This window comes from Castanea sativa, chromosome 10, assembly GCF_040712315.1.
Source record: "Castanea sativa cultivar Marrone di Chiusa Pesio chromosome 10, ASM4071231v1".
NCBI lineage: Eukaryota > Viridiplantae > Streptophyta > Magnoliopsida > Fagales > Fagaceae > Castanea > Castanea sativa.
Window position 1 is genome coordinate 594,159 of NC_134022.1, and position 17,132 is coordinate 611,290.

At 33.9% G+C, this 17,132-nt stretch overlaps 1 protein-coding gene across 1 annotated transcript; it reads left to right on the forward strand.

The window, feature by feature from the left end:
* Nucleotides 1–3,089: 3,089 nt before the first annotated feature.
* LOC142612809 (uncharacterized) lies at nt 3,090–12,610 on the forward strand. Its single transcript, XM_075784968.1, has 9 exons — nt 3,090–3,386; nt 3,901–4,081; nt 4,694–4,890; nt 5,279–5,329; nt 5,870–5,961; nt 6,249–6,313; nt 7,965–8,056; nt 11,919–12,023; nt 12,156–12,610. Exons 1-9 carry the CDS (start codon nt 3,126–3,128, stop codon nt 12,291–12,293), a joined length of 1,182 nt encoding a protein of 393 aa, XP_075641083.1. The 5' UTR covers nt 3,090–3,125; the 3' UTR covers nt 12,294–12,610.
* The last annotated feature ends 4,522 nt before the right edge of the window (nt 12,611–17,132 follow it).

Here is a 17,132-nt window from a genome sequence, read left to right on the forward strand (position 1 = left end):
TAAACTGGTTCTGGTAAGGCATCCTCCATTCGCTTTCAATTTAAATATGGTGAAATGCTTGATTGATTGTGTATCACCATAAACATTGTTATTTGAGCATCTTAGGCTGGGTTTGGATAGCACGTCTGCGTCTGCGTCTGTAAGCTTTCCGTGTGTTTTTTTTTTTTTTAAAGAACAGCGCCTAGTGCACTGTTCATGGGACATGAACAGTGCACTAAGGCATATGAACAGTAAAAAAGAGTAAACAGTAATTTTTTTACCCATTTAAAAATTATTTTGCTATAGTATTTTCAGTTTTCAACAATAAGTTCTATCCAAACGGGCCCTTAAAATGGAAGATGTGAATAAAACCACTTATGTACAAATTTGTCACCTGCCTAGAGATTTGGATGTTGAAATCATTTACTTGCCCAGACTTATTTCGGCCTGCATTTGTTCTAGAATATTTAGAGTTGTATACCTTAACAGTTTTTTTTGGGGGGAGGCGGAGCAAGTGGAATAAATTGGATTTTTAATGATATTTCATAGATTTCCTATTTGGGATTTGTGAGAGTGAATGGAATGGTAAAGAGGCAATTTTTATAATTAACCTTGCATTTCAGTTCTCTATGAGAGTTTGGGTAATTCTGTTCCTGCTCTGTTCTTGTGGGGAACAGATAAGTTTGTTCTCTAGTTTTTGTGATTAGTTTGCTGATCTTGTTTCTATTATTCTTATGTCTTCGGTATGGATTCTGATTTGGTGGAAGATCATTGGAAAAGATTAGAACTATCTACCAACAAGGAGGATGCGGTGGAGTGTAATGTTGATCATTTTGATGGTTTAGTGACAAACGAGTAAGTAGCTTACGGATTCCCATTTCAATTTAGAGGCCTTAAATGTTCAATGAAGATGATGTGGAAGCCAAGATAAGGAACGTTTGCATGTGAAGTTGGTGACAATTCATGTATTTACTTTCAGTGGTAATGAAGACATGGAATGAGTGATCCCAATGATGGTTGTGAACGTTTGATGACCATTTCTTGCTTTTGTAAGCCTACAGTGGAGACACTCGTCCTTTTGAAGTCCATTTCACTAGGGTCTCTTTTTGTTTGTGTTTATAACCGACCTCTAAAGTGCAATTATAAAGGAGATGGGAATCAAGATTGGTGTGTCCTACAGTAAATGTCTTGTGGATATTATGATAGATGGCATTGGTTGGGATGATATTTTCGAGTTAATATCGCTTTTAACATTACCAAGCCTCTACTCCGGGAAAGAAAGACGCAATTTGGTGAACAAGCAATTTGTGTGGAGTTTCAGGCCGAGGGGAATGCTCATTCAAACTAAGGTCCTCATTCCTCGACTGAATTCCAGTTTGGTGCATGGTTGCGAGCTAGCCCTACCAATGTTAAAAGCCCCCCACATATTGTAAGCAATGCTGGAGTACAAAAATGGGCTTGTTTCGATGGTGCCAAAGAATCAATCATTGGTGATGGTTCTAAACAAATTGAGGAAGCCTTGATAGCAATTGAGCTTTTCTTAGTCAATTATAAACCCAAGAGGACCAGTTAAGAATCAACCAGGTCCATCGTAATAACTTATAAACTCAAGATACATCTAGTAACAGGATAAGGAACTCAATAAGCACTTGCACAACACACTTTAACAATCTATTCCAATCTAATCCATGCAACTTGTGATATCACAATGGTGGTTCTCCAACTAACGATTAAGGTGAGAGTTTGAAGACTTCTAGGAGGAAAATATTCGGGACTGAGAAAAATAGAAGTTAAACATAATGTGGAACAGTTGGAGATTATTGCATTGAAGTTATAATGTAATTCACAGTAATGTGACCGAGCTTTTGTTGATGATACACAATGAACTCTAAATTTTTGGGACTAAAGCTTAATTGTTGTTTCTGTTGTTATAATGTTTGTTTTCACAAAGTTAATTAATTAAATTCTTTCTCGTAAGTATTTTAAAAGCTAAATCAAGGTTTATCGTTGAAAAATGAAGTTTCCTTAGAAATTTTCGGAATTTTTTTAATAATCACGTAGAGAAACTCGCCATAAAGGTGATTATTTTCCTCTGACATTTTCTTTACCAATTGTTTTTAATAGAAAGCTCACCCCTTTACTTCATTCAATCATATCAACAAGGTTTCTTTGCCAAAAACCTCATTTTGAAGCCGTTAAAACATCTGTTGAGGTCTAAAATATAACAAATATTGAAATCCAAAAACTAATGAGCCCCCAAGGATAGAAAATGCTTAATCCATAAGCCAAGACCTATTTAAAACAAGTAAAAAGAAGCTCAAGCTCATCTATCAAATAAGTTTAAGGGTCTGGGTTGTTTAAAGGTTTTTTTTAAGGGCCTAGGTTATTTAAGGCTCTTAAATAATCTTTTCTATCAAATAATTTTACCTCATCTATTTCCAAAACATTTTTTTAGGGTTGCAAACGGTTAGTAGGACATGTCTTTCTTCGTTCCTTGTGCCAATAAGCATGCTTCTCTGAGCTGTCTATCTCCTAGTTGATTCTTTCTTGCACTTCTTAAGTATCCCTTCCTTGGTTCTGGTAGCTCTTTAGTATCTTGGTCTAGTTTCTTCCTGAGCTCCTTAAGAGTTCTTCTCACAGAGGTTGGGCCAAGTTTCCTCTACTTTTTACTTCCTTCTCTAAAGCTCAAGGCTTATCCATTCATGAGCTTGAGCTTCCTCCAACCTAGGATAGAAAATGTTTTTCTTGAAGGGCCTGGGTTATTTAAATTAGTGTTGAGGTAAAATTATTCCCAAGAATAAATTTTCTTTGAAAATTGTTTTTTAGAAACACAATTTTTAAGCATTCAAATTTAAAATTTTCATAGCAATTTTGTTTCTATTGATAATGTGTTCTCAAAACACAGTTTCATTGGAAAATGTGATAAGTTAAAATATGATTTTTAGTATAAAATTTGAAAACACAAATGTTAATTAATAAAAAATAATTTGACAAACAACACAGTTTTTAATAATTAATAAAAAATAAAAATTATCCACAAAAAAAAAAAAAAAAAAAACCCAACAGTATTGGGTATAAATGTCGCTAGTTTGAAACTCTAGATTAGTTTAGGGTTTAAGGAAGGCATTGTCCTGTCCAGTAGCAGAATGAGGTTCCTAATTTCAAGAACTAAAACCCTTTTTTACTACCAACTCCAACTCCAACATCAACATCAACATTCCTCCTCGAATTCTGGATTCCTCAGAAACCTTCTTCACTCTTTCCATTTCCATTCCACTAACTCATCAATTGATAACCGGGTTCCTGCCACTGTCATCACTGGTTTTCTGGGTTCCGGCAAGACAACTCTCCTCAATCATATTCTTTCATCTCAACACGGCAAGCGCATTGCCGTCATCGAAAATGAGGTACTCACCTCACGTCCACTCAACATATTCATATTCGTATAAAAAAAGTGGTTGCATTTTCTTCTATGCTAATAGTAATAGACATCTAATCTAAGTTGCAAATTTAAAAAGACCACCTTTTTTTTATGTGCATCATCAAAAGATTATGACCCATGAAAGTCTTAACTAAAAATAATCTGAAATCTTATCCCTAATTAAAAAACTGAAAAAATAAATTTGTTCCCTATTTGAAATCTAAATAAAAATGAAAAATTTAAAATAATCCAGTCCCATGAGATAAAGAAAATCTGAAATAATAAATTCCAAAATAGCTATGTCAGAAGACTCAGATCGCGTAATTTGGTTAGAAGACTCATGTTAAGGAAGTGGGCATGCAAATATCTTGTGTTCTTTTACCTCCTTATTAGATTGTTTATTTTTTAATTTTTTTATTATTAAAGGGCTGAGAATTGTTTGGTTAGAGTGCTAAGGTTTTTCTTGTACTTTATTAGTAATCTGATTACTATCAATGCAGTTTGGTGAAGTGGATATTGATGGATCATTGGTTGCTAGTCATTCCTCTGTATCTGAAGACATTATTATGGTTAATAATGGTTGTCTATGCTGTACTGTGCGAGGAGATCTTGTTAAAATGCTTTTGAAGTTAGTTAAGGAAAAACGGGACAAATTTGATCATATTGTTATAGAAACAACAGGTATTTTACATTAATACCTTTGTAATGCCAACTATTATTTTTTATGTAAGCAGTGGGGGGTGGAGGTGTTATTTTATGTATTTACTCAAATTCTAAAATGATTGATTAGTATAGAGGTATCAATCTTGAAGCATAAGTTGAATCTAATTTGGTACGAATTCCAAGTGGATCTTTCATCAATAGAAGAAAAAAAGATTTAAATTAGAACTTATTATAAAAAAGAAGATGAAAGAATATGTATATAAAAAAATCTTCACCAGTTTTCTTTGTTGAATTTATAAACCTCATGTTCAACAGCTTCTTGTTCTTGGTCTTGAAGATTTGCTGAATAGCTCTTGTCATTCCTTTAGTATGATGTTATGCCATTTATGGATTTTTTTATTTATTTAAAAATAAGTAAATTTTGGCCCCAACTGGAGGGGGAAGGAGTGATTTGAACTAGTGACTCCACTTGTGAGGCGTGGTCTCTAGCCGATTATGCTGGCCCTTGGGCTTGTCTTTTATGGATGTTATTTTAGGGGAAAAAAAGAGAGGTGAAACCTGGGAGTTTACTAACCCCATCAAGTGCAGGTACTGAAAGCTACTCTTTTATTATTGGAATCTTTTTTGTAGGCCTTGCTAAGCCAGGTCCTGTTATAGAAACATTCTGTAGTGATGAACTGGTTTTACGTTATTTGAAACTAGATGGAGTTGTTACTTTGGTTGACTCGAAGCATGCCATGCAACATTTGAATGAAGTCAAACCAAGATTTGTGGTGAATGAGGCGGTAGAACAAGTTGCCTATGCTGACCGTATTATTTTCAACAAGGTATATTTTGATTTCTTGCCTTGAAATGCTATGGTTCTAAGTTCTCTGTTGCAGGAACATAATGCCTGCCTTGTTGAAGACAAGGCGAGAACATTAGAATATCTAAAATGTTTACTTTTTCGTGCTCTGTTTCTTTGGGCTCGTGTTTGGGGGTGTACGAATTGTACTGTTGTATCTGATTTTTTAGTTTCTATTTCTTTTAGCTCTTGATTTTTTTGTATTTGTTTTCTTGTTCAAAGTGTTCACCATCGTGAACATGATGTTCAATTTTTTCTCAATAAAAGTCTTATTACCTATCAAAAAAAGTTTTCTGTTGTGAAGAGATGTATGTCTAAAATAAGGCTATTTTTTCCCCCCAAATTAATTTAATTTTCTCCTATATTGGCAGATAGATTTAGTCACTGAGGCTGAGTTGGAGGTACTAACTAAGAAAATCAAGGTAAGTTTTTCCATTGTACATGAATGCTCTGTTTAGTTTGTTAAGTAGTGAGGGACTGAGAAATAGGAGAGAAGAGATAAAGGTGGTAGGTTGTTTGGGATGGGTTGGTCCTTCCTCGCCCCAGTTCAAAAGACGCAGGGTGGTTGTGGGAAGAGGATGCACTGGAAGCAAAAATGTAGGTTGACTCCCCAGCGGAGAAATTAGTGTCATGTGATGTACGGATGTATCATGCATACTTTTGTGAAGATCACATGCTCATCAATAAAGAAGAGGAGTGCGAGGTCATTATTGATGAGAAAAGCGCGCACACACAAAAACACGCCCTTTATGTGGGACATGATAAACTTCATAGTATGGTCTGATGTCATGAAGTTACAATTAATAATTGGTGCTACATGGATTGGTAATATGTCATTTCTATCTGTACCATCTTTTAGTTGCAGCTTTTTTGTTTTGTTTCATTGAGTTCTATGTATTACCTTTCTATCTAACAGTTAACTTTTATCTTACAACTTTTTCACTTTTGGTTCTTTGTGCCAGCATATCAATGGGATTGCACAAATTAAGCTAGCTAAATTTGGGTCTGTTGACATGGACTTTGTTTTGGGAGTGGGAGGATATGATCTTGAAAGGTTGTTGTCTAATCTGTTGCTGCCAGTAATCTTGCAATGCCAAAGTCCTCCTCTTGAATTTTATTTCTTCTTCGTAGTATTTATTTGCAATGGAACCTACCCCTGTTTTCTTGGACTTATGGTTTAGTTGAGCTGAGAATATTTATGTGCTTAACCTTCCCTTTTGTGTTTGTGCACATGTGCACAAGTTCTGCTTGGCACTACCAAATTCGTAATGCACATTAATATTTCAATTGGTATGATTTGAACTAATCTTTGTTGATATGTCAAATGCCTTCATTTTGCAGATTTGACTCTGAAGCTCACCTAGATAGTTCCTGTTCTGTGACTCATCAACCTGAAGCTGGACATGGTAGTGTCTTCTCTTTTCCATTCCTACTTTCTTTCCTTTTCCTTTCTTCTGTTTTCCTTTATAATAAGTGTTGTTAAGATGAAAGTGTTTAGGGTTTGATAAGTCAACCCTAACACATAAAATATTATTTATATATAAAGAAGTACAATGACATTACTGTTTTGCCCCTTGTATAAACTCATAACATAATTTTAAAAAAAAAAATTTCAGTTATAATTTTATTTCTTAACCTCGCTTGGGAACTTGTAATTAATTTCATATATTAGTTTGCAAATGGTTGTTTCTACTTGTAGTACATAATGGCATCATCGATCGGTTGTAATTAGGATGATGAGCTGTATGGTGGTTGTAACATGTCACATGACAGGTTTTGACAGATTATCCATTAGCATTTAGTTCTAATTTCTTTTCTTTAGACATCTTCAAAGAGACAAATTCTACTTTCTTTTGTTGTTTTTTGGTTTTTGATGCAAGACCAGTTTTATTATCAAAATTGGCTACCCACCCATGGTGGATGGGGTTGCACTTTAAACCCATGGGTGAGTGCCTTCCTTGCAAGGGGCTGTCAATGCAGTTCAATCAAATTTCAAATTCAAAGATAGCATGTCTACCCATCCATAGTGGATTTGCTTTACCTGGACAAACCATAACAGCCATGTCCTTTGCATGTAAAAGGTAAACCTCAGGAAGTTCCACTCAAATTAAACCACTTTAATGCCCACTTGGTAACAAGCATGCGTGACAATGCTTGGCAGTATTTTGGTTTGTTTTATGTGTTTTGGATCCTATTTTCTCATCTGGATGATGTTTGGACAAAAATCTAGTTTCTAGTGTTAAGGTCCATATTTAAAAAAAAAAAAAAAAATTGTATACGCAGATATTGAGAAAGTTGAATGGTACATTATCTGGATGGCGAGGCCAATCTGGAGCCTCATTTATCATAAGAAGCTTCTGATATTGGAGTCTATGATTACTTGTTTACTGTCTTGACTAAAGTCAATAGGAAGAACGTGGGCTATCTTTTTTGACTATTTATTAGAGTTTCAGAATTAACTCTTTAAAATCAGTTAGCTACTAGCAGAGAGTATGTTCAAGCAGTTGCATGACATTCTACATGCACCCAGAGATCTCTTAATTTCAATAACAATTAACTTTTCTCCTAAACTAGGCCAAATTTCTGGGAAAGCCTAGACTGAAAATTGAAAATTTAGACAATTAAAAGATGAACAAAATGTCAAAAGCTGCAAAAAATTAATAAATAATTTAACCAAACTATTTCATATTGATAATTAATTAAAATCAATTTTAGTCATATATGATTCCTTTACTCTCTTCTATGTTGGGGCCCACAGCTTTAACTGTTTGATATATGAAACATTAAAAACAAAGTTGGAAAAAAAATCAGATAGTTATGAGAAGAGGTCAATTGGGATTGGGGATTGCGGATGAAGACGTATCGTTGGTGGTTTTAGATTTTAAAATATAATTTTCTTCATTGTAGTTCTTTTATTGTTTCATTATATTATTCATATTACTTTTTTATGCTGGACTTCACTTTTTACCATGATCTTTTCCCTCTCCAAAGTGACTCAAAAATATTTTCCTCTGAATTCATTTTAATACATTTCATCATTTTGGGTGGATGTTGCAGGACACCACACAAGCAATCACCACGATCATGCTCATGATTCTGCTGTTTCTAGTGTCAGTATAGTTTCTGAAGGAACTCTTGATCTTGATGAGGTAATTTTTTTTTTCCTCTTCTTTTGATTATTCATGTTTATATATGCCACTTTTCTGTTTCTTTAGAAACCCGATGTCTTCTGAAAGCCATTGACTTGAATTTTATACCTCTAAGCTGTTGAGGAATAAAAAAAAATACAAAATGTTGGCAAATTAGTTGAGGGGAAAATGGGCATTTGTCCCTAATTTTAAAACAATGCCAATGCAGTAAAATGCTCTTGCTTTGAAATTATTTAGCAAAATGTCCCTATTTTTGAAACTTGATTTTAACAAAATCGAGTTTTGTGTAAAACTTGATATCCTCAAAATCAAGTTTTGTGTGTATTTTTAAGTGTAACTTGACATTAGCAATGTCGAGTTCCACTTAAATTTTCAAAAAAATTTAAGTGGCAAAATATGTATAGAACTCGACATTGCTAATGTCGAGTTTTACTTGTAATTTGATTTTGTTAAAATTTAGTTTCAAAAACAGGGGCATAAGAACGTTCTTTGTAGAAGTTAGTAGCAATATTTAATGTTTGAAGGTGCTACACAAATCCTTGTTTTGCCATTCTGCATATAAGTTTCTTCATAGACTGCCTAACTGCCGGAGTCATTAGTTAATTGCCCAATTGTCTGGATGAATATGTTTAAGGCTTACCTATCTAACTTCTTGGAATCATCTAATGATTAGTGTTATTTCAATAATTCTGTCGATGTGCAATGTACAAATGTCAATTTGCATGGGTTTTAACTGAATAAATATTCTATCACCAACTGTCCACTTGGATAGTAATACGGTTAGTTCGCTAGGGTGGGCCTATGAGGAGCAATCACGCATATGGGTGTAATACCCACACAACCAGTATAATGTAAGGTAACGTACCAATCAGGCTAGGCCTAATTTTTGCATGGGACAAGCAAAATGAAGTCAGCCTACCCAAAAGAAATGTGGTTCCTATTGGGATGCTGAGTGTCATATATATATATATATATATATATATATATATATATATATATATATATCTTTCTTATGGTATTGTTCATAGGTACTGTTGTTCATACAGCCCCTAAAGACCATAAAGACCACTCTGTCTTCTCCCTTACAACCCCACATCAAACCCTTTCTTTTACCTATCAAAACCTTTACTTTTTTTTTGGTGGAGAATCTGCCTATCAAAACCCTAAATGGCCATATGCTTTCTTCAACCAAATAACCATAAAATAACTCATCAAACCACCTTTTAATTCCTAACATAACCCTATAACCCTTTCTTCAACAATTCTAAATCTTAAATCCACAAATTCTCTTGACGTATTTGCCCTATGTCAAGAGAAGAGTGGAAGAACTTTATCAAGGTTTTATATTTAAAGAGTTGGTACAGCTGAAGCAAAAAGTTGCTGTACAGTGCAGAGATAAGACCAATATACTTGCTTAGACCAGTGTTGTAATTTGCAGTTAGCAAACACATTTTAACATTTGAGATAGAGAGTTTTACTGCTGGATCTAACTTGAGTAAAGATAGCTAGTTCTTTTCTCATATTTCCACTGTGCTAATTTGGGTGTGCTGGGGTCAGTATGCCCCGCACAGCCATTTTATTCTCTTGTTATTTATTTATTGAGATAGAAAGCCCTTTTTGCTCAGGCTAACATGTCTCAATGCTCAAAACACTCAATAATTTTATAAATCAGCTTTATCTCCTTTGAATACATTGAGCATAAATATATATAAAGACTCTTCCTTGCCCTAGTAGCATTAGAAACTGTCCTAGTAGTAGAAACTCCTAGTTTGACTAGTAAACTAGAAAGCTAATAAATGACTAACTTGAACCCAAAGAAAATAAAACCTAAGATACTTAGGGTCTGTTTGGTAACTGTTTTTTTCCCCCTTATTTTCTGTTTCCAAAAATAGTTTTTTTTTTTTTATTATTTATTTATTTATAATTTTCTAGACTAGAAAATTTATTTGGTAACTCAAAATGAATAAAAAACAAAAATTGTTCGTAAAACTCAATTTGTGAAAGAAATTGAAAACATGCAAAATATTGCTTTCAGTTTTTATTTTTGAAAAGCCAATGAAAATACAGACCTAATTCAATGAATTCGTTCCCTTTAAGGAATTCAATGAATTCGTTCCCTTTAAGGAATTAGCACTAGTGTTCAAATCTTAGTAATAACAAATATTAGTATTTTTTTCTGACTCCTCTCTCACACAAGATTTTTTTCTCTTTATCTTGTTCTCTATTCAACAATCCTAAAGAGAATCACCACTTTATAGGTAGGAAGATCCATGACATCTTCACTACATCTCGAGAACCATGACTCTCTCTCTCCTTCCCATATTCTGTGGGAACTTCACTGTTCAACTTCTTACCTCCATAAATTTACAGACCCAAAGGATATCTCTAGTTTTGGTCTAGAGTTGGGACGAGTTGTGTACAAAGGAGCTCTGTTACAACTTGTCTAGAGTTGAGAAAAGTTGTGTACAAAAGGATATCTCAATTTTCTATTTTTTTTATTTCAACTAGCCAAACATGTTTTTGATTTTAAAAATACAAGATTTTTTTTTCTTTCTATTCCCAAAAACAAAATTTTGAAAACAAAAGGCAAAAATTGTTACCAAACATAGCCTTAGGGTATGTTTAGCAACTTTTTTTTTCCTAATTTTTTATGTTGTCAAAAACTATTTTCTATCTTGTAGAACAAAAAACATGATTGGTAATTCAAAATAGACAAAAAAACATAAACTATTTCCAAATCTCTATTTTAAAGGAAACTGAACAGCTAATGACCTGTATAAATAAAGTACCATACCTAGTTGCTATAATAGTCAAGGAATAGAAATCTGCACGGCAAAGATCTATAATTTAAAAAAGAAAAAGAAAAGAGTTTAAATTTTTTATCCTGTAAAAAGAAACCTTGGAAGAGGCTATTGGACTTGTTACTGGCCATTGGTGTATGCTAATTTGCTCTGTCAATGTAGCAACTAGCAAGTATTTTTGCAACTGCGTACTGGTGAAGGGAAGATCCTTCATTCTCACACTTATATTTTTCATGTTCCCGGTTGGCTTGATGCATTTGGGGGCCTTTTATATATTTAAATATGACTTTAAAAAAAAAAAATACTTAAATTCTACTATCTTATTTTAAATGCAAAATTATTACTAATAAACATAAACAATGTAGATTTTTTTTTAGAAAGTCTTTAGACACAAAAATTGATAAAGATTTCACTCCTGTTGATATGGTAGATTGATAGTGTTAAGTAAAAGAGTAATATTAGTGGTGGACCTAGGTAAAAACTAATAAAAGTTTGTCAACTCAATTATTGTGGAAAACGTTGTGAACTTTTTTTTGTGTATTGCTTTTTTTTTTTTTAGATGTGCTACATTTACAATATTTTTCAGAACAAATCCTAATTGTTAAGTTGTTACTAGTTCTAATTTGAATTCACTACTGAAATTATTTATTTTGTTATCAATAAGTAACAGCCTCTAATAACTTACTACTTAGAATTTGTTGTAAAAATATTGTGAAAAATGTTGTGAACGTAACATTTCTACTTGATAAAAAAAAATTATTTTACGTAATGTCTAATATTTGAGCTTAATTAAATTAAAATTTGGGGCATTTTTTCTACTTGAGTCCTTAGGCGACCGCATCAATTGCTTACCCCGTAGAGCCGGCACTGCATGTTCCTTGTCTTTTGTTGGATTGAATGGAACCTCCTCCACATAAACAGGAGTTGGAGGTTAAGGTCAAAGGTTCATGAGTTGTATATATATATACATACACACATTCATACTCTATGCTTCTCTTTAGGGTTACATTTGATTTATCTAATAATTAATTTTCCTTCTTAAAATTGGTTGACTATTCCAGTTTGATGATTGGCTTGAAAGGCTGATTGAAGAAAAAGGAGAGGATCTGTACAGAATGAAGGGGATTTTGTCTGTTAGTGATTCTGACCAACGTTATGTTTTTCAGGTTCTTATTCCCTTTTCCATACTATTCCTTTCATTATCAAATGAGTATATTTATAATTAAAAAATTGTGTTGCAGGCTTTCATTTCTTTTCTAATTTTTCTCCACCTTTCTATGGTGCTGTTACCTTTTCAGGGGGTGCATTCTACATTGGATGGCTGCCCAGGCAAAACCTGGGGACCCAATGAGAAGAGGATTAACAAACTTGTGTTCATAGGAAGAAATTTGGATGAAGTTTCCCTAAGAAAGGGTTTTAAAGGTTGTCTAGCATAAGCTATGGTATATGCCAAATAATTAAACAGTGGATAGATGCTGGAACACAAAACAGAAAGAGGCTTTAAAGAATCACAAATGCATAAATACAGGGTCTCTGATGACGAATTGATTCATGGGAGAATTTTCACCGATGTATATTAGTTGTGCATTTTATGTCAAAGCTGTCAAAGAATTTATAAAATTGCTAATGTGTAGCAGAACTGTTTATAAACTCTTGAACTTTTTGCCATTAACTAACAGCTGTGGGATAAATCTTATAGCCCTCCATTGACGAAATATAATCTAGCTTTCACTATTACATGATTTTCATATCATGCCACATTCTTGAGAATGTCAAAGGTGGCACTTCTTTTGGAAACCCAAACTAACAATGTCCTGTGTAATTTATTTTGTCATCTTTAGTCCCAGGTATAGATCTCCAGAATAAATATATGGGTCTTTAATGGTCATAAGTTTAATGAATAGTTGATATATTGACGTCAATGCTGTGCCTATCAAGGTAGCGATGATATTGTACTGTCTTCTAGGTTTTAGTAAGTCATTGATTTAGAATTTGGGACGTTCTTGCGTTCACATTAACGCTATCAATAGTAGGTAAGCTTGTAAATGAGTTGTGTACTATAGTATTGATTAAGTAATATATTTTTGATTCTCAAAAAAAAAAAAAAAGTAATACAAGGAAAAAAAAAAAAAAGGGAAAAAAAGCCCTCTCATTCTCTTTCACTTTTAAGTAGATGAAACCTTGCAAATAAAAATCTGAGGATCTAGAAACAGCCACGCCAAATCTAATCCATTTTAGCATCACTTACCCTACACAAAAAAGTTACTTATTTTCCATGTTAGCACCACTTACTCTACACAAAAAGTTACCTAAGACAGAGTAGAGGCCCTAAAATATATATATATATATATGGCAACATTATTTTATGAATAAAAAAGTCGGTCAAATTTCGGACGAAAATGCATCTCAGTAACTATGGGCAATGATTTTTGACCAAAAAAAAGGTCGGCACTTTCGCTCAAAAAATTGCACATAGCATATTTCGAGGTCCTAAAAAAAAGGCCAGCATTTTTGCTATGACCTCCCTGAAAGGCGATGCATGCTCTCCACACATTTGGATAGGGCGGAAGGGAAACGGGAACATGCATCCCTCCCTCATCCGTTTTTGAGAATGATGTATGGTGGGTGTGAATTATGACAGTGAACCATCTTTTATTATAGTTCCGAAATCACCACCAACCATTGGGTTTTTCTAAGTATGATTGGTCACCTAACTCTATTTGATTTTATTACCAATCATAAGTTAAGAAAAAGTAAAATTTTCCTAATCTAAATGGATGATAAATAATATTGATTCTTGGATTTAGAAGTCTAGTTATGTGTGGGGAAGTTGTTAGATATCCCACGACACTTGTCATGAGATAGTCCTTTGTTTTGGTAAACTCTTAATTTTTGGTCATTGACAGATAAAATCAAGCTATTGATTGTAACTTTTGAGGCTTAATGAATTTGGGCTTTTGAGGTTTGATTTGGAAAATGTGTGTGGCCTTCACCAATGTTTTGCTAGCACATTGGAAATTCTATTAAATTTCTGTGATGAAAATTCGGCGGCATTTCATTTTATTTTCGAGACAAAAATCCGGTGGCACACACAATGTAAGCCTCACAAAGCTTTTGTAGTGAAAATATAGCAAGAAGTTGCACTATTTTTATAGTGAAAATCCGACAGAGTTTCTCATTAGGTGCACCACAACGCACTAGCAGGATTTCGCATTAGTGTATACTGCGTGCACCAATATGTTTGGTCAAAGACACACCGAGGAGCACCTAAGTACAAAACACGTGGTGCACGTCGTATACACAGTGAAACCACATGTTAGTAGCTAACATGGATATGGGTAATCACACACATGGTACATCATACAACCAATAAAGCATGAATATGAATCTACAACACTAAGCGTTGAATGCATACCCACAATCCAAGGTCAAGAAGCATTCATGATTAGGGAGAGGTTATTACCTAATCGTTGATGTCCATTATCCTAAGTGCATGATCACCTTCACAATATATAGCATGCATAATATATTTTCAGCACACAGTGCAAAAATGTATACATATCCACACGTAGAAGGTGTGGCTCAAAGCAAAGTAAATGAAATGTAGACATATCCACACCCGTAAGGTGTGGCCTAAAGTGAGGTACAAAAAAGAAAACTAATCTAGGAAAGCGACTAGAGATGGTCCTAAAGGAAGGCTAAGGAAAGGATGGACCTTTCGGAGGGGCTAAACTCCTAGAATTTACTGATTAATGCCCTTTTGCTGGCCTCTTGGAAGTAGGGTGCATGCTCCATCCGCCACATGCAAACAAACAAACAAGAACACCAAACAAAGCAAACAAGCATGACAAAAACCAAACAAACAAAGAAATGAAAACATGCAAACAAGCAAAGAAATAAGGAGGAATCATGTTAACAAACAAACAAACAAACAAACAAACAAAGAGACATATGTAACAGATGAAGGTTTGGATTGTGTCCATAGATCCATTGAATTGAATTATGGACAGCACACGTGCCAACAAGCAAAGTTATTAAAAGTGGGTCTTGGGGTTTTGTGTATATGAACGGGTGCGAACCTGCACAAAACCCTATCCTAGAGCGATGGCACAAATAAGTAAGCAAGAAAACATGCATAAACAAGACATGCAAGCAAGTAAGGGTGCAACCAACATATTAAAAATCATACATGATGGCATTAAGCAAGCAAGACTATAAGCACAACATGAGAAACCCTAACATGCAAAGCTAAGCAATTGAGAGAGGCAAGCAAGGTACAAGCATGACAACATCATCGTCATCATATGATCCATAATCAAGTGGTTGCACCCATACATGTAACAATGGGAAAAGTTGCAACCAAACATAAACAAGGAAAGAGGCATAAATTGCATAAGAAGCATGTTAGAAGCTACAAGAGCCAGATCTAAGCATACAAGCATGGATCTAAAGTGAAACATGGATCTAAGCATGAAGCATCTAAACATGGCATCTCAATAACTAGCAATTAAACACATAAAAAGCAAACTAAAGAGCTAAACAAGCACAAATATGTATTTAAGACTCTAATCTAAACCATCTATTGAACTTAGGAGTTTGGATGTAAACCTTGACTAGAGAATCAAGATCTACAGCCTACCCCTGACACAAAACATAAACTTAAGGCATAAACAAAGCACAAACAAGATAATTTAGGCATATCCTAGCCAAGAAGGCTAGGCCAACATCATCAAAGAAGTAAATACATGTTAGAGAATTTAAACAAAGTAATAAAGCACGCTAGGCAAATTAAACAAAGCAATAAAGAGCTTTAAATTAAATGGGTGTGGATAGTAGCTAAAAAGCTATATCTACAACCTCTAAACCTCAAAGCCAAGGAAGGACCAATGAGGAAGAAATGGAAGCAAGAAACAAACTCTTGATATATGGAGGAATAGAGAATCAAAGAATTTTTGTGTATGTGTTTGGGAGAGAATTGCTCAAGAATTTTTGGTGTTTGTTTGTTTTTTGCAATTTGGAGGCAGGGGGAATATTTGTATATTTTTTGTGATGTTTCAATTCTAGGTGTACACATAGTGTGCGCTTATTCTTCGGTTCGTGTGACTTTTCAATTTACTACTTTGAACGTCTATTTGATATCCCTCGTGGACTCTGATTAACTTGATTCTAATGGCACTAGAAATACATGGATGTCTAGTTTCCAAATCATCTGATTTTTTGAAAATTGCTCAGTGGACCAAAGAGTTATGGCCCCAGAATCAAGCTCTTGCGCTTGGCACTATTTTCATGATATCTCAATTGTTTCAACTCCAATTTCGACCTGTGAGTAGCCATTTTAAAGGGAATTCAATACTCTTCTCAATAATATTAGTTTCATACAGATTGGATAGTTGGATAAAAGTCAACCCTCGATCGTGACAAAAAGTCAACCCTATGTCAAAGTTGACAAAAAGATACAATAACCTTGGATTTGAAATAAAAACGTCATTTTGGTGAAATTTTTACCAATTTTGACATTTGGTCTATAATCGATTGACCAGGGGCATTTTGATATAAAGTAGCACTTTGAGTACTCTGATACCCAAATATGGTAAACTATGGTAATTTAGATGTTCTCACAGTTTCCTGATAAATAAAAAATGATTTTAGAAGGCAATAAAAGTACGATAATATGCTATATCAACAATTGTCATATTTGTTATCAAATTTTTTATACTCTCTTTCTTTTCACACAATTGGACGCACTCTCAACCAACTACGTTTTAGTTAGTCATTTAAATTCATAATCATTATGGAAAAACTTATATTAATTTGAATTTTACTTTTTTCTTTTGAATTTTACTTATATTAATTTGAATTTTACTATAGCTGGATATACCATGTTTGTTAATATTGAGTTTATATTACTTGTTGAGATTTTACTAATGAAAGATATATGGAATTAACCATAAAAGCTGTATCATCGCATATAGGATTTATTGTGGGACGTGTAATATGTTGACTTATTGTTGGATTTATGCTCTTCTATTTTGACTCACAGCTGATACAAATTATTTTGACTGTCGGTTATAATTAATTGTATTGTCCTATTCATCGTCCCTTACCCATAGTTTTAAAACTTAAAAGACAGATTAGGGTCCCCTTCAATCAATGTTTGTAGTTTTGTACCATCTCTCTCTCTCCTCTTTTTGGGCTCTGAGTTGGTTTCTTTTTGTAGGTCTCAAAAATGCATCGATTAACGCTGATCCTTATTGGTCTGGTGTCAAGTTGTAGGT

Excerpts from the sequence above, each read along its gene's own strand:
- LOC142612809 (XM_075784968.1), top strand. The coding sequence starts at position 3,126 with ATGAGGTTCCTAATTTCAAGAACTAAAACCCTTTTTTACTACCAACTC. Across the intron at positions 4,891-5,278 it reads ACCGTATTATTTTCAACAAG|ATAGATTTAGTCACTGAGGC; the intron begins GTATATTTTGAT and ends CTATATTGGCAG. Across the intron at positions 12,024-12,155 it reads ACCAACGTTATGTTTTTCAG|GGGGTGCATTCTACATTGGA; the intron begins GTTCTTATTCCC and ends TTACCTTTTCAG.